Source organism: Netta rufina, assembly GCF_964035555.1.
Source record: "Netta rufina genome assembly, chromosome: 8".
Classification (NCBI taxonomy): domain Eukaryota; kingdom Metazoa; phylum Chordata; class Aves; order Anseriformes; family Anatidae; genus Netta; species Netta rufina.
Window position 1 is genome coordinate 20,450,524 of NC_140131.1, and position 23,776 is coordinate 20,474,299.

General features: G+C 42.6%; 1 protein-coding gene across 3 annotated transcripts in view; it reads left to right on the forward strand.

Moving 5' to 3' along the window:
• RASAL2 (RAS protein activator like 2) overlaps positions 1-23,776 on the forward strand; it is a 174,783-nt gene that overhangs the window by 100,656 nt on the left and 50,351 nt on the right. For all 3 annotated transcript variants that reach the window (XM_084291410.1, XM_084291411.1, XM_084291412.1), the window contains exon 4: positions 20,297-20,403. In XM_084291410.1, the coding sequence (XP_084147536.1) occupies positions 20,297-20,403 (107 nt within the window). The remainder of the gene's footprint in view (positions 1-20,296; positions 20,404-23,776) is intronic.

Below are 23,776 nucleotides of genomic sequence, written 5' to 3' on the forward strand. Positions count from 1 at the left end.
CAAATGTTTTTTACAAGAGCTAATAATGGTGAGTTTTGAAACTGGGCCAATGGCAGAAGGGAGACTAATGATCCCATTCCACTTAATTTTCTACATATTTGTGTGACTGCTATTAGTAAGGGAGAGAGAGGGAGATCTGCACAAGAACTCAGCAAGCAAATGATGCAACTACAGTCACTGCATACGGTTTCAGCAGAACTGGCTCTAAATGTTAAATGGTCAGCAGCCTTCCTATATATGTGTATACTCTGTGGATTTAATGGGGAATGGTGCTGGAATTGTCATGGTAAACCTGACTGCAAAAACTGGGTTGTGGACTTCTATAATAGCTGATTATCTGAGCAGATGATGGCATCTACAAGTAGCTATGGCAAGTGTACATAGAGTTTCCTTACACAGCTGAACGGTGCTGCTCCTTACGCAGTGGATCTATTGTTATGATACACAACATGGCATTTTTCTTCTCTTGCACCTGCAGCAAGCTCAGCAGGGATTTTAGCAGGGCGATGGCGGGACGTGGGCGCCTGCCAGAGACGTGAGACAGCTCCGCTGATGTGTTTGCTCGCAGTAGGCCTCTGGGCAACCTTTGAGTGTCACCAGCCACAAGCATTCAAAATTGCAAGTCTGACTTAGAAGAGAGGAGAATGAAGGTTGGGTTGGTTGTGGTTGTTTTTTGTTGTTGTTGTTTTGGTTTGGTTTGTTTTTTTTTTTTTTTGGTACTCATTTTCCTGTTCATTTTGATGCTTCTGGGAGTAGCCTTCGGTCAGGTTTTCAAGCTCAGTTGCACTCTAACCAGGAAGGCCAGGTCCTTTTTCTAGAATAGAGGCTGCAATTGTCTCTGTGTTTGCTTGATTCCAGGAATAATGGCTACAGGAAAAGTGCCAGATGCTGTAAAATACAGCATGATTCCCATGCCAGCTTTTACAGCATTAATTTTCTTAAAGCCATGTCCTGGTAAGTCATGAGGTCAGTCTAAAATGCCAGATATATTCTTCAGTGGAACTCGTGCCAGTGTCCAAGAAGAATCTTTTAAGGTACTGTCAGCTGGAAATTAAGCCTCTGTCCACAAGATGGAGGACTTGGTATGTCCTCACAAAAGTTACCTAGACCAGAGTTTCTTGCCTGTGCTGTGTTCCCTTCTTTCACCACTAAATTTGGTCCCTGATTTGGAAGCAGATTAAGAAAATACAAACAAACTCTGTTTACTGCCTTTCTTCTACTTATCTTTGGTGTTTGGAAAGACTTTAGGCTTTGGCAGTTGCCCTATTTTGATGCTTGCATAGAGATTAACACGGTATTCCTATAAACACAGGTGGAACCGAGTAGTAAAAGGGAGGGAGACCACGTGATTCATAGGCAGGGTAGGAAATCATATTGCTGGCCATAACCTCTCATTTTCAGAATGCTCCTTCCCTGCTACATACCTGGTAAGTGCAAGCTGCGTGCTTTCAGGCTGCTAGAGGCTTAAAGCTCTTGGCTGTTGGCTTTCTGTCTCATGACCTGGTGTTAGAGCCACAGGTTGTTATGAATTTGTCTGTGCCAATCAAGCAGAGTTCACCTCCCACCTGATGATGTTGGCAAAGCTGTGGTTTCTTGCCATACAAAAGGCACAAGTGGTGACCTCAGGGTGGAGTAAAGTTCCCTATTGGCACAGCACCCTCAACCCGGCTTTGCAAGAATCGCTGGTATTTAGTTTGTTCTGAAAACAAGCAAGTTGGACTTGTTGTGGGAGTGCTACATAAAACTGATGTTGCCTTGTACTAAAGCTTGCAGGAAGAAAGGAAGCAATCTGTACGCTGGTGGGATGGTGTGGCAATTCCTACATGATCTGAGCAGAAATTAAAAAAAGTTGTAAGATAGGCGGGGTATCCTATGTTGATTGTGTTGAATTGCTTCTCAAAAGACTTTGAAATCATCTGGCATCAAACTCTTGCAGACTGGTAAGACATATTTAGCTCTCTTTCACCTGAAATCACTTATTTTTCTCAAAATTCTAGTTCTCTACCTATCTGATCATATCTCGTCATGTAACACACACACGCATCCCAGCAGCAACACATGCACCCAGACTCAACCCTCACTGTGTTGTTTTTTCATCTGTTCTGTTGTTGTTGTAGATGTCCAAGCAATTTATAGTATTAATAGGAAAAATGGCTCCTGGCTGCTTCCCTGCTGTGTTTGAAGGTATAAGCAGTAGGATATGGCCAAGGATAAGCAGTAGGTCAGAAAGTAATATACAGACCAGCATTAAGGTAGTAGTCCAACAAAACTGTCTTGATTATTTTCATCTGCTTTTCTTTTTGAGTTTGGGCAAAATTCAACACTTGAAGATGCAAGTTGTGCAAAGTATTTGGCCTGCACAATGAGTAGGAAAAAGTGTTTTCATTTTCCATCCTTGACTGTTGCATTCATGGGGAAGTACTTTGCTGTCCAAACAGCAACTCAGAGGACAGTTTAATACAAGGCGTCCTTTTCCTCAAAAAAACTCCTCCTTGTTTTCTCCTTTTGACAGTTCATTGGAAGTCAGCCTCCTGAAGTGCAAAGGACAAAGTAGGTGCCTGTGAGGATAGTAATAACTTGTCAGATCGCTCACCCTGTATAGCGTACTTGTCCCTGCCAATTACGTTACAAGCACTAGAAGTTATTTGAAAGGTACTTTTCCCATGGTATTTCAATATATTTTTTGATAAATCAGTCATATTATAGATGCTTCTCCTTATCTGTATTTCTGATACAGCTACTTTAAAATGATTTAGAATGGATAAAACCTGAAGAATCTTTATCATCTGTAAAATAGCAGTGGTGCTGTACCTGAACGGTTTAAGCCCAATATTTTTTTATTTCCTCCTCCTTCTTCGTAATACTTGGCAGACTTGAAATTACAGCCTGCAGAGCTGCATCTGGCTCTTCATTGCCTAGAAAGGTGCATTTTTTGTAGACAACCTGAGAGATGCAAGTCTGAGGGACATAAGAGAGGAAGGAAGCTGTGTTGCTGGTGTTCTGTTTGTTTTGTCAGCATGTATTGTTTTTAGCTTTTTCCAAAACACCATTTTTCTTCCAGTAGCTCTGCAGAAATCGTGTTCATCCTTGTTAACTTTCATCTTGATCATGTTTAAGCTGTGCTTGTCTTTGAAGATGGGACTTCTTGGAAATAGTTGTTCACAAAAGTGCTGTAATGCTGATACCACAGGAGACAGTAGGGATTTCAGTCCTCCCAGTATGAAAGTTCAAAAATCACTACCTATTTTTCTCTTATACTGCTTTAAAAGATGGAAGATCTCTTGTACTTGGGCTGGATCTTCAGATTTGTGAGGCAGGAGATACGACTGGTCTCAGTGGGTGGCGGGAATCACACCCTGAATATTGATCTTTTTCTTCTTGTTCATCCATTTTTGAAGGTTTGACATCACTCAGGTTCTTTTCTTCTTAATTTTTCTTATAGCCTTAGTGTTAAAGTGCTGAATATCATTTCTAGCAACAATGCTAGCTCAGAAATCCCCTTTTAAAGTGCTTGAGACTTGATCCATTTCAAGCTGTTGCTTTCACAGCATCCACTTACCAGCAATTCTGGAGAAGTGCATGTGTTGGTGGGGTTCGCTTTGGTTTGCTTTGTGGTATTTCCACCCACCTCACTCCCCCAAGACAGAGCTCTGTGTTTCCAGAACATTTTGAGTCTGTTCCTCCTTTTGAACACCCAGTGTTTTTGATGGGAGGGAAAGAATATAGGTGGCGTTCTTCATAAACACATTCTTGGGGGAAAAGGTCATCGCATGAAGACCAGCATCAGATATTAAGTAGTCTTTACGTACAGCTTGTTAAATACATAGCTGGATGTATTCAGGCTTGAATACAAGATGTCTGTTTACATAAGGCATATGGCTCACAGTTTGGAAAAGCGCTGTGGAGTGGATGACTCTGTAAATAATGTCTTCGCCCTAATTTGGAATGAAATTAGCTTAATGTTTTTAGAGTAGTCATTAATAGATGCTTACAAAGTACCATACTGCTAGCAGCGTAACTTAGCCGAATCCTTGGCTATCCTGAAGATACCTGAAGTTGGATGGAGTACAAAAAGGTAATTAAGTTAGTGTAGAAAGGGAAGGGGGGAATAAAGCCACGAAAAACTGCGGTTGCTTTGTCAGTGAAGTTCTGAAAATGCAACAGTCTCCCTGGCAGATACTTGTGTCGGAGCTGTTGATTGCTTCTGCTTGGTCACTGTTTTGTAACACAGGAAAAATATTTTTCCATGGAAAGTAGAGAACAAGAAAAGGATGGTTCACCCTGGCGTGGTAAAACTGTCCTAGTGCTAGCAAGCTCTGACTTCGGGAACTGGCTTGTTTAGGGTTAACATGCCCAACAACCAAAATCACAGTAATTTGCTTAGTCTTCAATTACTCCAATTTTTTTATTTTAAGATCATTTAAGGCTTTATCCTTGTCTTGCTATGCGTGAACAGCATGGTGGTTCCTTCTACGCCTGCCTGCTTGGCCTCTAGATAGAGCCACATTTCTTTTCTTCCACAGTGCTGGGCACCCTCTGTGACGCAGGTGCAGGTACGTATCTCACTCGCTCTGCGTTGGGCTTCAGCTGATGGCTTCACTCCAGTCTTCTGCTGTTCTCAAGCATCCCTTTAAGAGGTGTTTTAAAAGTAGGTTGAAATTCAGTTCCCTAGCAGGTGGCTTCATAGACTTCTGACAGCTTTGTTTCTTTAACATGAAAAGCATGTCTGTGATGCTAAGCTATTGTGTGTACTCAACGTAGTTTCTGTACACCAGTGAAACAATGAAATGGAAATCCCTTAAAACATAGCTCGCAATCACAGAAAAGATTCTGTAGCATTGTTAGGTTCATGCAGGCAGACAAACAGATCTTTATGTTGCAGGGGAAGTCCAAGCCAACTTCCATGCTGGCAGCTGCCGTCCTTTGTGTCCAAGTGACCTGCCTGAAGTGGCTGGGAAGGGTCCCTGGTTAGATTTAGGTACCCGGCTGTTTGCTGTGTCGTTGTGGTAGGGGCTTGCCACTCAGTTTCTACGAGGTGTGGTACAAGCAGCCAGCCAAGAGGAGATGATTTTGCTGGAAGGCTAAATGGGCATGGAAGAGCTTTATAAAAGCGAGGCCCTCACGGTTTAAATTCTCATTTCAATTGCTGACCTGTTTGCCTCCAACCCCTTGTCAAAATTAAGTGTGGAAATAGCTTCCTGACATTACTTAAAATGTCACTTACACAAGAGAGCTCTTGACTGTGTTATTATATACTAGAGAACTTCAAGGTTTGTTGTGTTGTTCACCTTCATTTTGAGCCTTCCTGTTCCTATTTATCTTTACAGGCTGTCAGCAGGCACGGCTCTCGCTGCCCTCACTGCCTTGCTGCTCCAGCAGTTATTATTTAGGAAATGTTGTGCTTCACTTCCCTCCTGGACAGCCACTAGGTTCATGTCTGTGACCTCAGCTGGGTTTGGAAGGCTAGTGATGTTTGCTCTGCAAATAAGAGGGGCTACCACCCTGGTACAATGAGGTGTGGCACAAAGAGGTTGTCACCTTCAGCTGGATGAAAGCTGCTGAGAGCGAGTGCTACCGATCCCTGACCGTACTAAAACCACTTCATTAAGCAATCTCAAAAGATATTATACTAGATGATACTGTGTACATGTGGGCTAGCAGTTCAACAGTGTGGTTTCACTTTCCAGAGCAGAATGGACTGGTTTAAGGAGACCTGAGCGTCCATCAGTTCTGATAAAAAGGGCTTCCTGTGTGCTTTGCTGTGCTCCAACAGGGCTGTCCACATCGTCTTGTGCCTGACGTAAATCTGCTATTGATTTACTTTGCAACAGAGTGAGTCTGCTCAGCTGCCTCCAGCTTGTGTCATGCTATTACAGGCTGGTGTAGTTTATGGGGTTGAAGCCAAAAAGTTATCTGTGTCACCAAATAGTTGTGAATCCTTTCGCCATGATTCCGTAACGCAAAATGAATGACTCGGCCTTGTCCATCCGGATGCTCTTAAACTAGATTATCGTGTGGTTAGAAGGCTGTTAAATTGTAATACTGCTTCTCAAAACAATACGATATTCATTATATATGGGCACTTAAAATGATTTAACGCAGGAAACAGCACATTTTTGCATCTAGAACTGACATTTTTAGATATCTAGGAAACTTATTTTAAAGCTAGCTTTCTTGTTCTGCTCCATGGCATCGAATAGGATAGAAAAGTTATAGCTGCTTGGCATTTTTCTGGGGGAAATGACTGAAATAACTTTTCCCATTTCCTAACGGACAAGTGTAGAGGTGAATAGTGTTGTCTGGTATATATGACATTGATCCAGGAAATGGAAGAGCAGGTGTGTATCGTGTCTTGTGGATTAACAAGTGCTGCAACCGCAGGCAAGCTATTTTATACATCCTTGCCTGCCTGCTTTTTGTGGGAAAAAATTGCCCTCTCCCTGTCAGTTGTGCCCCTGCTCTGAAGGGAGGATTTCATTTTTCAGGTCCGTAAATATCCTGTCTTCCTTTGCTCCTAAGCTAACGGTAAAGCGTTTTATTAGGAATGACTTGGGTGTACAATGTCTAATGTATATTGCTGTGAAGAAATCACCTACTGACTGTAGCAATATCCATCAATCAGCCCGTCAGTCCATCCCTGGTGCAAGTAAGATCCATTTTTCCTTTTCTTGTAAGTGCCTCATGCAGAGACCATTAATACATTATGATTTATAATAGTGCCGCTACTTTGTGCTTACAAAGCATCCACATCAGAAGGCAACTGTGCTCTATTATTTGCATAGATTATGAGTTATCATTTTCTAAAATTCATGTAGAAAAAAAAAGAGTTCTCATGCTTCTGTGTAGTTTTACTTATCAAGAATGCTAATTTTTAAATCCACGGGATGGCAAAGCTGCTTAGTTTCATAGGTTTCAAAGTCATGTCTGTAGGAGGCTGACATTTCTGACAAGTGCAGAAAGGAGCGGAAGCTTGTTGGCTGGCGGTAATGTAAAGAATTACTAGTTGGGGATGTGCACAAGATTTAAATTATTTATTTATATAAGACATTGGAAAACATAAAGGGTTGCTTTAATTCTTGTCCTTGTGGGCTCGTCTGCCTTAAGACCCTCAGGGGTGAGGGAGGTGAACCCCAACACTTTGAAGGAGTTTTTTCATGACAGAACCTGCTGTTCCGTACAGCTACCAGTGCTAATTTTGGAAAACAGCAGTCTCTCAAGGCAGCTGCTGCTCATCCCCGTTTTGTTCTGTTTGTTTAGCATTACTTCGCTGATCTCTCCCATCTTTCTGTAGCTTCAGTCATCTGCAAAGGATAGTTGTACATTTTGGGCACTTCTGCTCTGGTTGATAGGACAGTTTCTATCTGTGTTTGCAGTGGTTCAGCAAGTGGATAGGTCTCACAGCATGAAAATATTAGATACATTTTGAATATTCCTCTCCTGCTTATTTGCAGCTTACCTAAAAACCTGGCTGCCCTGAAAAATTCAAGCGGGACTTTTCTGAAAGCTTTTGGTAAGCTCTAGAGCACAAGACCAGCTTTAAGGTGGAGAAAGAGCAATTTAAGAAGCAATTCACAGTGTTTCTTCTGCCTGTGGCAAGTTTTAATAGGAGACCAGTACTATTTCCCTCCTCCAGGCCTGGAGCAAGTTTGGTCTTCTTTTTGATTGTGGTAGTTTTTTTGTTTGGTTGGTTGCTTGTTTTTTTCCCTAGAAGTGTTCAAAATGAAAATCAATGCTACAAAGGAGTTTGAAGATATTTTTGAAGTGATTGTCTGAAACCAGACATTCACAAAGGATGCAAACAGGGAGGAGATTTCTGATACCAGAATTTGATAATGGAGAGTACCGAAGCATACAAATGTCAGCCAATGCCCAGTGGTTAGGAGATGAGGCTAGATAAATTCCTTCTTGGAAACAGGGAGCAAATTGCTAACCACAAGTGCAGTTAACCATTGGAACAGCGTAGGGAAGGGGAACGGACTGCCTTGTTACCTCTCTGCAGTGTCTGTTAAAATCAGATGTCCTTTTTCCTGGAAGATGTGCCTTTGCTCAACTAGAAATAATGCAGCACATGGAGGAGAGTCACTGGGCGATGTTCTAGAGGCGTTTCAAGCCAGTCAGGTTAGATGACTGTAATCATGACTTTATCCCCATGTGTTGCCCCAGGAAGGTGAATGCCACAGGAGAGCAAGGGTTCTGCATGTGGAAAACTTAGATGCCATCTCAGTTCCCAGGTAATGCTACTGTCTGAAATCTTACGCCTCCATTTTCTTACAGCATTTAATATACTTCCCCTGTTAACATGACCTCTATAATATATTGAAAGGATTTCATAAAGCTGAATCATGATACAAAAGGTGAGACAGCTGTGGAGGAAAGCAGAATTTGTACACAATCTGTACTCCTAGAAAGGACAGAAAATTCATGGGGATGAGAAGCGTTCATGGGAAATCAATACTCTTAACTTTGGTTTCCCTAGAACCTGTTATTTATGAAATTGGTAGATAATATTGTGAATTAAGCTGGTTTTAATAGAAGGGTCGTCAGGTATTCTGGAGCACCATATCTGTTTCACAGAAAACTAAAAGGAAGGAGATAAATATTTTTGTTTCGTATTGACCAGCTGGATAGCGAAAAATAGCTACCTAATCCTTTCTCGAAAAGTTGTATTTAATTCCATTCTTACTGCAAGTAGATTTACGTCATCAGTTTGCCTATTCTTAATGCAAAGAAGATCCTACTTGTAGAAGTTGGACAAAATGTAATCCTCCTCTGCACGCGGCGAAAATTTGTTGGAAAAGCTCATCTTGTCAAAAAAAAAAAAAAAAAAAAAGAAAAAGAAAAAGCTGGTGTTTGCATAGATGGAAAAGCATATCTGATGTCTTTCTGTCTTTTAGATTATGCAGACAATATTTTATTTTTTTAATTCATCTGTTCATAGGGTGGGGTATGTACTTCATCAGTGGGAACAGGGGGAGGACTGCTCAGCTGAGTCCTGTGTGCTGCTGGGTATCTCCCTCCTCAGCTGCCCTGTCCCATGTTCCCTCGTTAATTGTGAATTCTGTAGAGCATCAGCCCTGCTTGGCAGGTGTTTTATGAAAATATCCCTCCTGCACAAACAGTACTTTGCTACAGTTTGTCTTAAGTAATTGGAATTTTCTTCCCTGCTGGGACTTGATAGCTGTCTTTTTTTCCCCTGGTTTGTTGGTTGGGATCTAATTCTCCGCTTTGCTGATCTAATGGCTTTTTGTTGTTGTTTTGCCTTGGCTTTTAGTCAGTGGTCAGCAAGCGTCCTAGTTTGTAATAGGGATTGGCATGTGTATAAATTATTTAAAATCAGGACAGGTTCAGAAAATGGTGAACAAAAGGCGGCTGTCTCTTTAAAGAGTGCAGTTTGATCGGAGCATCAGCTCCATCCCCTGAGGACAAAGGCAATTTTGATTTGTGGGGCCCGGGAGTCCCTCACTTACACGATCCGTCTCTGCTCCTGCATGTGTAAACCTGTAAAATGCTCTTTTGTGTAGAATAAATAAAGTGCTATAAATCCTGTACAATTAAATGTGACCCTTCAGAAAGTCACAATGACAAGTCCTCGTTGCAGAGCCGTGCAGAGCAAGCCCGCTGTCTAGACAGAGCAGAATTATTTTCCATTTCTCTCTCGCTCAAAAAAAAACAAATCGACCATTAGCACTGATGACTTCTTCGAGCCCCCGTGAGCGCTGCTCTCCCTTACCTCTTCCTTATTTTGCTCTGTTGCAGCCGAGGCTGAAGCGCCGCGGGGCTGCCTGCTGCTGAGGAAGAGGAGCGGGTCCCTGTAATGCTGCTGCTGGCAGGCGGAGGCAGATTCCATTATTGCCGATCAATGCCGCCGCCATGCAGGAGGAGGGGAGAGGGAGGGGTGGGAGCTTCCTATTCACAGATTGATCAACCTGCCATTGCATGAACAAATTCATTGTAAGAAAGGCTGGGATGCTGTTATAATAGCTGGAGCACGAAGGGGGTTGCAAACAGGGGAATGCAGGCTCTTTGGGAGTGAGGAGGGTATTTAAATTGCCTCTGAGCTTTGTTTTTTCTTTTGGCATAAAGCATAAAGCCTGAGCCTACAAACAAAGCCAACACTCTTAAGGGATGGTAGGGATATATTACACTTAGCTGATGAGCTATTTCACTTACTTGTTTGAGCTTCTTGAGCTCTGAGATCTGTTTCTTCTTTTTATTTAAACTGTTTCCATCATAACCTGCAACCTCTTTTGGATTTTCAGACCTTGGTTTCCCCTGCTCCCCTTTTTTGCCTTCTTTCTGTTCCTGCTTGGACTGAAACCTGACACAAAGGGACAAGAAGTACAGATCTCACTTTGTGCTCCCACCCATGCCTGCTGTGTCAGGATGGGCTGTCAGATGTAGGGCTGAGAGAGCAGGGCAGGATCACGCTCTCGTGTTGTCAGTGTAGCCAACAACTGGAGTACTGGAATCCCAAGACCATCCGCTCCTCCCCACCCTTCCTACCCTGCTTCGTTCACTTACTGAGTTCTGTATGGAAAAGTTTTCTGGCTGGAGAATGAGTCTTCTTTCTCCTGGCGATGTGGCCGAATGGCTGGATAGCAGCACAGAAGAAGAGAAAAGCCTTCTCTCATTTCTTGGTACGGTACGGTGCTAATTGTTGTTTTTTGTTGATGTTTTTTTTGTTGTTGTTGTTTGCATTTTACTAGCAAGCCTTTACTACTTTCACTGCACTTAATTTCTTCAGTCCTTCAGTTACTTGATGTTATGTCTTTTAAAGTGTGTGAATGATAAGTAGTTATTAATTAAACCTGGTTAGAATCTGCTTAAAATAGCTGCAAGTGCAAAGGTCAAGTTAGAAATGGGCATGTGCCATCTTAATATGGCAGTAGATTGTTTCTGGACTAAAAAGTGTTTCTTACTAGCCTGTTTTTCTCCTCCTCTGTGCCATTTGACCAGCTGATCGCTGTGTCAGAGGGAGAACCCCCACTCTACTTCTACTCGTTGCTGTCAGCATGTCTACAACTTTATTTCACAGCCGTGTGATGCTAGTAAGATAAATCAAAGAGGAGACTTTGCTGAAAGTTTTGCTTCTCCAGAGAAATGTCTGGATGTGTTTGGAATAAAAATTTCAGCCAAGGGATCAGATACTTCTCTAGTCCAGAAATTAAATCTAGGAAGCACAATCAAACAATCCTGTGCTCTGTTTCTGCGTACTTACACATCAATTTAACTGTATTCAAGTAGAAAATTGAAACTACTCTTTTATTTATAGTCCAGCATAAATACCAGTAAAAGCCTGAAAAATGTTTTAAACAGCATTCGCACAAAGAAGCTGATTATTGTTTTGTCTTTCCCTTTCAGCTGTTGCTATGTCAAGCTGTTGTTATTTGTTTTTATTTCAGTGTCAGCTCCATAAATCATTCCGTCTTACTCTTTCACATTTTGTTGTTCACAGGATGCTTTCATTCTCTTCTGATAATTTCCAGGTTCCAAGTTGCTCAGACAGGAAGCCTGAAACGTATCCCCCTTTCCTCTTGATGGACTATTTAAAGTAACTTGTTTGCTGTAACACTTTTTTATTTTTGCCAAGATACAGTAGTCAGCAGTGTGGAACTTTGTCAGTCAAGTAGGCAGCAGCCAATCTAGTGCATTTTGCCTGATTCGGTTCTCCATCCAGAGCCCAGGGCAGCTCCTGGTGTTGCTGTAATTTTTCCAGTAGACAACATTTACAGTGTTCACTCCATGGGAAGCAGTTCTCTTGTTTAGCAGGTCCAGAAAAGTACGGAGTGTGGGAGGAAAGGAAGTGCTCCCAGGTCTGTTAGTATTTGCTAATTACTTCATCACTATGTGCCATGGACTTCTTTGGGAATACCATGTCGAATGTGAGCAGGGACAAGAGGATGTGTGGACTGTGCTCCAGTGCTGTTCTTCCAAAGATTGCTGTTTCCACCCTTACATGTAGGCCTGCATTCATGTTTTGTTCCACACCAAGAGGTCCTCAAGATGTCTTCAGAACCTCACCCCATAAATGCCAGGGAGTGTTTATTCAGTATGGAGTCTGGAGGGTGTAAAAAAACTGAGATATTTTTTGCCTCCAAGCACGTGTTAATTAAAATTATCCAGACCCACACTGAAGGTTTGATGGCATCTATCAGGTATCTGCTGTACATTGAGACTTTTCTTCTTGCGTGTCCATAGCGATAGATTTTATTGCCCAAGGGCAAGATCCTGCCAGAGTGAGCAAGAGGTAGTGTAGCTCAGAGCAGGCTGCTGGCCCACCAAGAGGCACAGGGGAGAGCTGCGGAGCTTCCATTCCCCAAGAGCCAGTGACAAGTGAGGACATCCCAATAACCAGAGCAAAGCATGGCTTTTTAGAGAATGCCCCGATTCACAGGCTTTTTGCAGAGAGTAAAAGAGATGATTTCTGAAAGTTGTGGCTTGAGGCTGTTGTTTAATAATGAGGATAATAAATACTGATATCATAATACTGTGCGTCTAAGTCATAAGCCTCTCAACAAATGACACTGTGAGAACAAGTTTCCATTCATCAGCTCATCCGTGTTAATTGTCTGTGTGCAATCTCTCTGCAGCAAACACAAGGTAATTTGAATTAGCAGGGGCAGTCCAAGATCATTAGGAACTAACGAGGACATCAGCATCTCCAGGTCAAGTGTGGTGGTAGCTCCTCGTCTCTGTTTCTATGTTGGCTGGCAATATATACTGCTGTGCCTGGAGTCAAACCGCTCAGGAGATTTTCAAGGCTGATGCATGAGGAGGGTAAAAAAGGGCAAGTATTCCAAATTTCATGTGGCTGGACTTGACATACAGAGGAGATACTGAACAGCCAGGGATGCACATATGCTTCATTCCTGACTTGTATTTGCAGAGCTGGAGAATTCTTTCCACTGCCTCAGAGTGAATGCATCAGTCTGATAACAGCTGATGATGTACTCACTAAATGCCACGTTCAGTTTCTTCAGAACATTCTGCGTAAAGGGACTGTGATAGTCAGTACTTGAAAGCCAATCTTTTTTTTTTTTAATCTTCTATGATATTCTTGCCCTTTCTTCCAGCCTCATCTGTGCATTCATCTGCTTTGCTTGTTAGGTCTTGTCTTTCAGACTGAACTCCTCAAGAATCGATGAGTTTAATGTCTTTTAAGTGACTTCAACTGTAGGTTGCTCGCTATGCACTTTCTGAATTGGGCACTAATTCAGTCACATTTTTTTAGATGCCAACACAATGCAAGTGTCTAACCAACAGAATTACCTGTATGCAAATTAAAATCATTGCTATTCACCTGGATCATCTTGCAAGACTTGTCTGATTGACTCAGTCCTCCGTAAAGCACAGGGTTTTCTTTTAAAATCCCTGCTAATGGACTGAGAGAGGTTTTGATCATAACTGGGATCTAGTAGTTGTTTGATGATAGAGTTCTATAGCTTTGCGGGGCTTCCTTTGTGTTTTCCTTTCTAGACTTGGGAGCTTTTGTGCAGTGTAGTGTGCTGTGACTGTGACTGTTGTGTTCTCTCAGACTTATCTTCTTCTGGCTTTTTTCCTCCTGTCTAGTTACCTAGATAAATGTGGAAGAGCTCTCAGTGCAAATTTCAATTTTCTCCTTTAAGTTACACCAGGTAAAATTTGCATAATGTATTTGGAACACAAGTTTAGATTTCAGGATTTAGTACAGATCATATTTTTTGAGTTTGCTATTAGTCTAGGCTTTTTACACAGGCATTTAATTAATTTTTATAACAGCCTGTGAATTGCACCAAAGTCTGAATTTTCCCCAAGTGAGTAAAATGATAGAGAAAAATGCTCCAAGATAAAACGTTAACAGTTTTATTTATTTTTATATGAGGCTTCCTATTTCATTAGGTAATAAGCATCCTTCAGATGAGGTTTAGATGTACCTTTTTTTTTTCTCATTCCTTCTTATATATCTCCTAACACTTGCCTTCTTCCTGCTTTTTATTACTCTCTGTAATTTTGTCAGCTGGTGTGGGTATTTTCACCGATGTAGAAGAAACAGTGAGTAAATACTGACTGCACCCAAGATCTCTTTCTCGTTAGAGCTGTCACTTGGGCACTTTAGGGTTGTTTCAATGAGACAAAAATAACCTCTTCTGTCCTGATGAAGTTGTGAATGCCATAATGTTAATATGCTGTAGGCGCTGTGTGTGTGCACATGCACATTGATACGTAGACAGACAGAGGTACATGAAGAAACCAAACCATCAGGACTGAACAGGCACCCTCACTGCTTACAGACTGCAGTAGGTGATCAGCAGCTCACAAGGGAAATAGTTAACAAAAACGTAGAGCAGAAAGGCAGTGTCTGTACTTGGCTTTGCAGTTTTTCTGCCCTACAAGCCAGAAGTTGTAGTGTGCTGTCTTTGTAAAGTAAGGAACAACCTCTGTAGTTGCTGATTGTGAAACAGTGAATGTCAGTGTGTTTGTCGCTGTAGTAAACCACTCAACTGGTGGTTACATTAATGAATAACATCTTCAAAAACCAGCTCCAGTGGCAAACCCGTAAGTGCTCCAACTCTTCCAAGCTTAGATTTAAGCCTGTTATTTCTTGAAGTGTGTTTGTAAAAGAAATGCTAAGTCACAAAAAGTCAAGTGTTGCTGTTTTTTGTGTGTTTCTCTTGTAGCTAATCTGTAAGACTAATTGGCCTTTTGACAGAGGAGAAAATAGTGCTGAGGATGGCCTTGAAATCCCGTAGTGCGTTGTAATCCATTGCCATGTCTGCAGTAGGGTCTCTTCTGTCTGCCCTCTTTGTGAGAAGCACTTCTCTAGACCCTTCTTACAAATCTTAAACGACAAAGGTGCTTTTTCACAACCTTTCTCAAGATACTCTTTTGTTTTCATCCCCTAGGATTTGATTATTTTATCTGAGGATAATTACTTCAGTATAAGTTTAATTTCCAAATAAATAATCACCCAGAGGCCCATCAAGGATAACTTACTTAATTTGCATGCCTTATTTTCTTAATGCACTTCTTCCCTCCTGCCTTGTAAGGCTTATCACACTCTAATAATGCTTTGTTTCAAATTAAGAAGGCTGTAGACTCTTTGGGGCAGAAATGGTGTCTATTTAGTAGTTAGGCCAGCCAGGCTGCAGCCTGGTAATAGACCTCTAGGCATTACTGTATTTGAAACGTGTAATAAGCTGTCCATGCAGATTAATTTAGAAAATGGCATGGCTGATAGGTAAATAATTAGGTGGTTTGCCCACTGGGGTAAGTGCTGCTGAGTGAATGGTACAAGATTTAAAGCAACAACAATAAACCTTGCTTTAGAAAAAAACAAGGCAGTGTGTGTGTGTAGCTCATTGGACCTTGCTTACATAAAAAGGCTAATTGCAGGATTGTTTATATACCAAAAAATAACCTTTTTCTCCCAGGGAGTGCCAAGGCGGCTATCAAAAATGGGGTGAATATTTGGGTCGGGTGCTGTTTTGGTTTGTGTCAAGCAGGGACATTTGAATACAGTTGCACCTGAGAGGCAGTCTGGGAATGGTTGGCTATGGGTGTGTAACTGGTAGTATTGAATTGGTTTTGTGTTTATCAGAGACCTGTAATTAGACCTGTAATTAAGCTAGACTTCAGAGGCAGGATGCATTGATTCTTTTTATGAATCATATTCTCTATCCGCTCTAGTCACAGACCAAGGTACCGTATCAGGATGTGCACAGATGAAAAAAAAATGGAGGTCCCAGTCTCTGAAATCCTACTGAATCTTTCTTTTATCCTCCTATCAAGGAGATGAGAGAGAACCAGCAGCCTGCCCCCTTCCCAATAAAGACAGCACAAAGATTTCAAAGATTATTTGGAGAATGAGGATGGGATTTTTGCTCAGCACTATCTTTGTCTTGGGAAAGAAATAGAAATTTGTTGATAGTCTGTCTTTGACTGTTCAGGGTAGCCTTTCACAAATCCGAATATTTTGTGATCATTGGAGCTGAGGAAGTCGTAGCAGGGGATCCGTCAGCACTAAGCCATGCGCTGTTAACTGGTGGCTGCTGCCACAGAGGCCAGCACCAGCCCCTGTGAGTAACGACAGGCGTAAGCTCTGCTTGCTGATGCATTTTCCCTTTTTCTGCATTCCTAGGTAGGTCCTTGGGACTGCTTCGAAGTCACCCTTGTGGACTCTGTTAGCAGGAGCTCTCAGACCTGGAGGTGCTCTCGCAAGTGCTGGGAGGACACGAGCACGGTCCGGACGCGTGGCAGGGCGTCCCACTGCGGCCGTGCGTTTGTTCCAGTGCCGTGCCCTTCGCAGAGTCAGGGAGAGCCCTGCAATCTTTGTTTCTGTGACCTTATTTACAAGTTCAGTAGCTTCATTCTTTTCACTGTAACCCCTGAGGATGTTTCTTTGTTCCTGATTGTTTCTCCCGCCCTTCTCCAATCCGTTTCTAATTCACAAAAATGGAGATAGAGTAGCAAGGGCTGTCCTGCAAAGCTGGGAGGTTTGTTTCATCTTTCCTCCTGTCATTCTGAGAAAAAGCTCTTCACAGCAGAATACAAATTCCTGCAGCAGCGAGGTTTTGGATTTCAAGTGGCCGGAGCACCAAGCTGTAGGAAATCCAGGAGTCTGAGAGCCACATCCCGACTGGAGGGCACTGAGGCTGCAGCCCAGACGGTCGCCTTCAAAGCAGGTCAGCCCCTGCAGCTGCTTATCACAGAATCTTTGGGGTTGGAAAAGCCCTCCAAGATCATCTGCTCCAACCACCCCCTATCACCAGTGTCACCCACTAAACCGTGTCCCCCAGCACCACGTCCAACCTCTTCTTTAACATCCCCAGGGACGGTGACTCCACCACCTCCCTGGGCAACCCGTCCCAGTGCCTGACTGCTCTTCTGAGGAGAAATTCTCTAATTTCCAACGTGAACCTCCCCTGGCACAGAGCTGCCTTCTGGCCAACAAAACGAGCCTGAGTGCTGCAGTGGAGAGGGAGTGGGGCAACGAGAAGAGGTTGAGAGAGCTCCCTGCCTTGCATCCCTGGGCACGTCCCTCTTCAGAGGCATCTGCCATGGCGGAGTAATTGCCTCAGCTAATTGGTGTATGTTACCATGTAGTGTGTAAATATGGATCTGCATAAATATTTATTTATTTACATAAATATTACTGCATATCATCAGTATGTGAGGGGATAGATTAAAGGTGCCCCATAGGGATGCTCACAACTCATCTCTTTGATGGATTTTTTTAAGGTTGAAAAGGGGAAGATCTGTCTCTCTTTTTTTTTTTTTTTTTTTTTTTTCTCCCCCAGAGATTGAGAGGGGATGAGGAGGGTTTCAGACTGTTTCTCCATAGGAACAATGGGATTTATTTGTAGCCCTGGTCCCTGAGAGTGAGCAATGCGGAGAGCAATTGTAATTTAATACTGAGCCTATGAGAGGTGCATTGATTTTTACAGCAGGTGAAGATTATGCAAGAGTAGCCTCTAGCATTGCTTGTGGAGCCGGAGAGGGAACTGTCTAATTTTTTGCTCAGTGATGACAGTATAGATTTTTTTTTTACACAACTCAGCAAAAATTCAGTTCTACGGATGTCATGGCAGTGCCGTTAGTTTCTGAGTTTGAGTTAACGTCTCCTGACAATTGTGCTCTATCTAGGGCCTTCAGTTTCCTGGGGACTGAGCATGCTGTCTGCTAGCTCTTGCTTTTTGGAAGGGGAAGAGAAGGTAGTTTTATTTTTAGGTTGTTACAGGCACCTCGTGAATATTTCATTTTGCCTTCCCCATTCGATATGCTTCCATGGTGGGCTGAGAACAGGAGAAACTCATTGCGCTGATGGAGCCTCAGTGGTTTATTTGCTGAGAACCTGAGTTGTTCCTGGACAGACGTGGTGGGAGGGGGGAAGGCGAGGAGAGCCGGCCACGTTCCTCGGTGCAACTTCAGCTCCCTTTGCTTTATTCAGAAACTTCTCCTGATCTCCCTGCCTCGCAGAGCGACCACCTATTGTTGAAAATCGCGGGGAATTCGGGCTCCTGTTTTCATTTATGACTCAGCAAAGTTAACAGACTGTGTTAAATTACTGAAGCAGCTTTGATGTGATTTCCTGTGTGTGAGAAGTGGAGAAAGCCAAACCTATTACATTACTCATTACTATTCAATCTAAAATAAAAGGTGCTCGCTTTACTCCCCGGTTCCAAGTGAATATATCGCTCCCGTTTGCTTTCATTACATTTACAAGGAGAACAACAAAAGCCATCATTTAAATCCGACGTAATACGGCTCTCTTTGGGAGAGCTGCGCTTACAGGAGCTGCAGGAAATAAGTTTTTCTTCTGAGGGGAAGGGGGATGCTCGTAGCGGTGTAGGAGAGCACATTTTTGGATGAAACCAGCCGCCTCTGCAGAGGCTGCTGAGGGAGCAGGGCTGACCATTACACAGAAACCCTGATTTAGCACCGGCATTTGGTTCTCTAAAGGTGCCCTGACAGGGACTTACCCTCCAGCACCGGGCAGGCGATGCCTCCTGAGCTGTGTGGGGCAGTGCCCGATGCTGCTTGTCAGCCAGAGGAGAGGGCTCCCCGAAAGCAGCATCTCTCTGTTGCTGTTACCGGCAGCTCTGGCAGCGTGTGATTTACTTGGTCGGGGCGAGCGGGGCTCGTGCATCATCCTCGCGGTCGGCAGCGAGCCGTCTGCCCTGCCCATTTCCCAGGGGTAGCTGCAGTGAGCCTTACACTTCGCTCCGGAGCCCGGGTTAGGAGGCTCTTCTCCCCGCTTGCAGTCCTCTCCCCATCGATGGTTACGAGCAGATCGAGAGGCTGAGTGTTAGTGGTCGGGTTTTTCAAAAGATAAATATCTACAGCGTGAGACACTAATACTGCAGGGTCCGGGTTTCTTAGCCTCTCGTTCAGTATGCTCCATTTTGTCGTTCTTCAAGCATCCATGGGAGATCCGTGTTATAACTCTGGTGACATGAAAATCCGGAATGCAAAGCCATCACAAGCCCTGAAGAAGGCTTTTCTCGGTTTTTCGTCAGTTATTTTGAGAAAAGCGCTGCTCTCGTGGCACCAGCTGGCTGTATATCTCTGTAAACCCTTTTTGCTGCTGTGAATCAGGATATACAGTGAAATTTGCTGTCACGGAGGGAAGCCGGCAGTTGGGCGTCTGTTAATAGCCTGAAAGTAACTAATGAGGATGTGCAGTCGGAGCGATTGATTGAATAGCTGCAGTCCTGTGTGTTTCTTTTTCACTTGCTCGCTCGCTTGCTCTCCGCAAGCTGTGGGAAGGGAGGGGAGCAGAGACCCAGCTTTCTCCTAAGTGGAAGTAGCACGGATCCCCAGGGCCGGGAGGCCAGGAATGGAAGTTTAAGCTGCATCTGTCTTTGAAAGGAACACGGCAGGAGTCAGAATGTCACTGGCTGGAGTCGCCGTTTATTCCTTTTCTGTAGGATTCAGAAGATAACAATAGACTTTCTGCTAGGAAGTGATTTTTTTCCCTCCCCGTGTTAGGATGTTTTGTGAAGCTGGATTCCTTTAAGGCTGGCAATTGAGCCGGAGATGGGCAGCAGTTGCGATAAAGGTATCTGTGTCTGTGTGTATGTGCGTGTGTGTGTGTATCTAGCTAGGCATAAAAGAGCATGTATGTGTAGTATACGTGTGCCTGTATGCCAGATTTTTAAAAACATACTGTGTATACTTTGTAAGTCAATAGAATCAGATAGAAGCATATCTTTTATGAATATTTGTGCTCATCAGATCAGCCTGCGTGGATTTAAGATGCCAAAGTCGTGTCTTAGTAAGGTCATATTGCCAGAATGATAAGTTGACCTATTTTTTTTTTTTTTTTAACTGCACAGATATGTATGTCATATTACCCGGGTTGCTACAAGGCTTCTGGTGGTTGTAGGGTTTGAGCAAGTTGCGTGGTCACATAAGACCGAACTTTGACCTCTGTCAAATTGTGTTCAGCTGTGACTAGAATTGAATTTCTCTGTGGCTTCATTTTAGTTACCAGTTAATTGCTGTGTTGCTTATGTAAAAAATAATTTAAAGTTCTCTGAATATTATCTCACAAACGGCAATATATGTTTGGGTGTTGATCTTTACCAGCACTTTTCATGCCTATTGCCTCCAATCAAGTCAGATTCGCAGCCTTGAATCTGTCAGTGGAAATGCTCCTGTAATTTAGGGAGCAAGTAAGACAAAAAAAAAAAAAAAAGGTGAGTGTAATTCAGCAGTTTAGTGTGCACTGGAAACTTTGCTGAGGAGTCTGTCCTGTACAGCATAAAATTCCCCACCCCCCTGCACCCATTCACCCTCTTTTTCTTTTCTTCCTCAGAGGTCCCAGCAGAGAGATCTCCTCGCAGACGGAGCATCTCCGGGACCAGCACATCTGAGAAAACCAACTCCATGGATGCTGCAAACACTTCTCCTTTCAAAGTACCAGTAAGTGTGCCTTTTCTGCAAAGGAGGATTTTTTTTTTCTAATGGAATAAGAGGAGGAGATAAAAAATATCAACAGGGCTCTGGAAAAAAATGAGTATTTACTTAATATTTCCAGTTGACCAAGAAGTATTGGTATCAACCGTCATGTATTATAGATGAAATTTCTGGTAGATCTGTAGCTTGCTTATTTTCATTGGATTGATCTGAAGTTGCAAATAATGAAACATCAGTTCAAATATGGGCAGCGACCTATATAAATACTTTTGAAGTCGCCGCCAGGGATTGCATTACATATTCAATTTTTGACTAGGCAAAAACTTCCTTTATGTTGGTGATAGCATGCTATTTTTCCCTCAAGTCAACGAACTACATAGCAAATTGAAATGTATTTATGGTTTACTCAGAAGCTGGTGAAATCTCTGCAGGTGTGTTAATTGCTCTTTATCTCTTCAGCTTTTGCTGTGAGTTCAGCTGGCTGTGAGTCTGCATCAGATGTTTTCAGCTAGAATGTGGATTTTCTTGCCCGTGTCAGTCTTCGGTCAGTTTATCCAAGAACACAAAGGCTTTTCTATTATTAGACTGAGGGCAAATGCTTCAAGTTAAAATGAGATGCTCCGTTTTATCATCTTTTGACAATAGTCATTCATGGTTTAAGATATCTTACTTGAATATTGCATATCGTTTCATACCCCCCCCCCTTTTTTTTTCTTTTTTCTTTCTTTTTTTTTTTTTTTGCTAGAAATCTGTCTCATTTAAAGTCTGGAGGGGAGGAAGAGTTATCTAGAGAATGTTGTCTCTTCTTAAATTATGTGTGGACATGGATACCGTTTCTGTACCTCAGTGTATATGTTCTTCCCTTGCTTTAGATAACATTCATCCATTTTAAACACATTCCTTAGCTCACTTTGGATCCAAATGCATGTAAAAGTTGTTTTCTGATTAAATTGTACACTGTGTCATCTCTAAAAATAAGAATTTAAAAAGAAACAGCTAAGGATTTGATAAGAGCTATTTAAATTATAAAAGGGTTAAAGCTGGTCAGAGTATATATAGAATATATGATGTCTAAAACGACCTGTAAACTCAGGATTTAATGGAATTGAGAAGTGGAATAGAGCAAGGAGCTATTTTGCAACCTGGTTGCTTCCTAAGTTCCGTCATTCAGGGGTGAATATACTGACTATCCATCCTTGGTTCCTTTTTAGTCATAGAATAATATAGATTGGAAGAGACCTCTGGAAGTCTATGATCCAACCCCTCTTCTAAGCTGGACCAACTTCTATCAGACTGCTGAGGGTGTTCTCTGGGCAGGTTTTGAAAACCTTCAGGGGAGCAGTTGCACAGTCTTGCTGGACAACCTGCTCCGATGTTTGGCTGTTCTCATTGTGAAGAATTACTTCTTTTGTAGAGGTTTTTTTGTCAGATCGTACTTCAAGCCTCTAGTATCAGTAGCTAATTATCAATTATGATAGTATCAATTGATACTATTTTAATCCAGTTAGAAAAATAACTGAAAAAGCAGTTAAAATAGAATATATTGCTTAGCCTTGAAGAGAGAGAGCTTTGGGGGAAATCTTAGCAACGTGTATAAATGCATGATAGAAGGGAGTAAAGAAGATGGAGCTGGGCTCTCTTTGAAGAAGAGGTAATAGTTGCAAATTGAAATGCAAGAAATTCCATTTGAATGTAAGAAAAAAACTCTTTTAGTGTGAGGGTGATTAAACACTGTAACAGGTTGTCTAGAGAGGTTGCAGAGTCTCCATCCTCGAAGATGTATTCGAACCCCAGCTGGATGCGGCCCTAAGCACCGTGCTCTACTTGGCACTGCTTTGAGAAGGGGATTTGACTAGATGACCTCCAGAGGTGCCTTCCTACCTCGGCTGTTCTGTGCTCCTGCCTTCCATCACTTCAGTGATCTGTTTTCTGGGCAGTGCTTTGTGGGGAAAAAAAGGGTTTCAGTCTAGTTAGATGTGAAGCTACCACAAGAATATGCTGTTATGCCAAGCTCTGAGATTTTTATTCTGAACCCATATGGTCCATATGATGCCAGGAGGATTTCTGAACTCGGAGAGGCTTCATAAGTCCTAGCTGTTCTCACCTTCATTTACAAGAAATTCTCTGTTTTCTTTGTCTTCATCTATAAGTAATTGTCCTAGGCTGTACATCTACACATGTGTTGTGGTGGTAGCCTGCACCTAACAACTGTAAGCTACCTATCAGAAGTGCTTGTTTACTATCAGTACTGTTTACTTTATCTCTTTTGTTGTTTTTTTTGTTCCCCTTTTTTGGACGTTGTTGTTGTCGATCCCATCTTTAGGTAATGTTTTAACATTTCTCTAATTCTTCTCTAATAGTTCTGCAGTACTTCTTAGCTCCTTCCCCCTTTCAAAACAAGAACCTTGCAGAATGGTCCTCATTTCCCCTGGCAGTTTATTGGGCTTTTTTAGGACTCTGGCAAAGAGGCTCAGGAAGCAGTACATGGCTGCCTTTCTTGGGCATAAACCAGCAGAAAACTAGAAGCTATTTGTGCCACGTGTAGCTGGTATTATGCTGCTTTGTCTGTCCGGCCACCTGTATACCCAGGAGCATAATGCACCCTCCTGTCTTCCTCACAGGGACGAGGCTTCTGGCTTTGGAGGTTTTGTTCTGAATAGTCCCGGTACTCCTGAGCAGGTTGTGGTGCAGGTGGGGGCTGAGATCACCGTTTTTTAAAACAGGCCAACTTCTGATCTGTTTAAAAGAGCAAGTTGCAATTAAAGTCAGATCGCCTAAGCATACAGATGAGCTCAAACCAGAACTCCTGAAATAAAATACCCTGCTAACTTTGTGGATTAGTGCAGATCTAACGAGTGGATGATAAGACAGGGAGAGGAGGATTCATGTTTCTTCCTTTGATTTTCACATTAAGAATTCGCCAGCTCTCAGGAGCAGGTGGATGATCTGGACACGTTGTGGAAGTCTCCAACCACTGGTCTGAGAAGAGCTCCAAGTGAAGGGTGTAAGGGGTGCCTATGATGGCTTTAAAAATCTTTTTATAAGGTCATCTTTATTTGACAGGGATTTATTGTACACATAATGGAAACGAATAATCAGAGCAGTTACATTTTTGGTTTTCCAAACATTGACACCCACACTGTGAGTTGGGGGGCTAAAAGCAGCTGCAGGGTGAGTGCTGTTTCAGTTAGCCTTTCTGTGGACCTGCCTCTGTGCCATACCTCTCCTACACCCTGCTTCGACTTCCGAACAGAAAGCAGCTTAAGGCAGGGGACAGCTTAACCTTCTTCCATACTGATGAAAAATTATGCTGAGACTTCCATAATAAGTTGCTTTTACAGCTTTTTAAGTTTGCCTCTCAGAAAAGCTATTTAAAAAC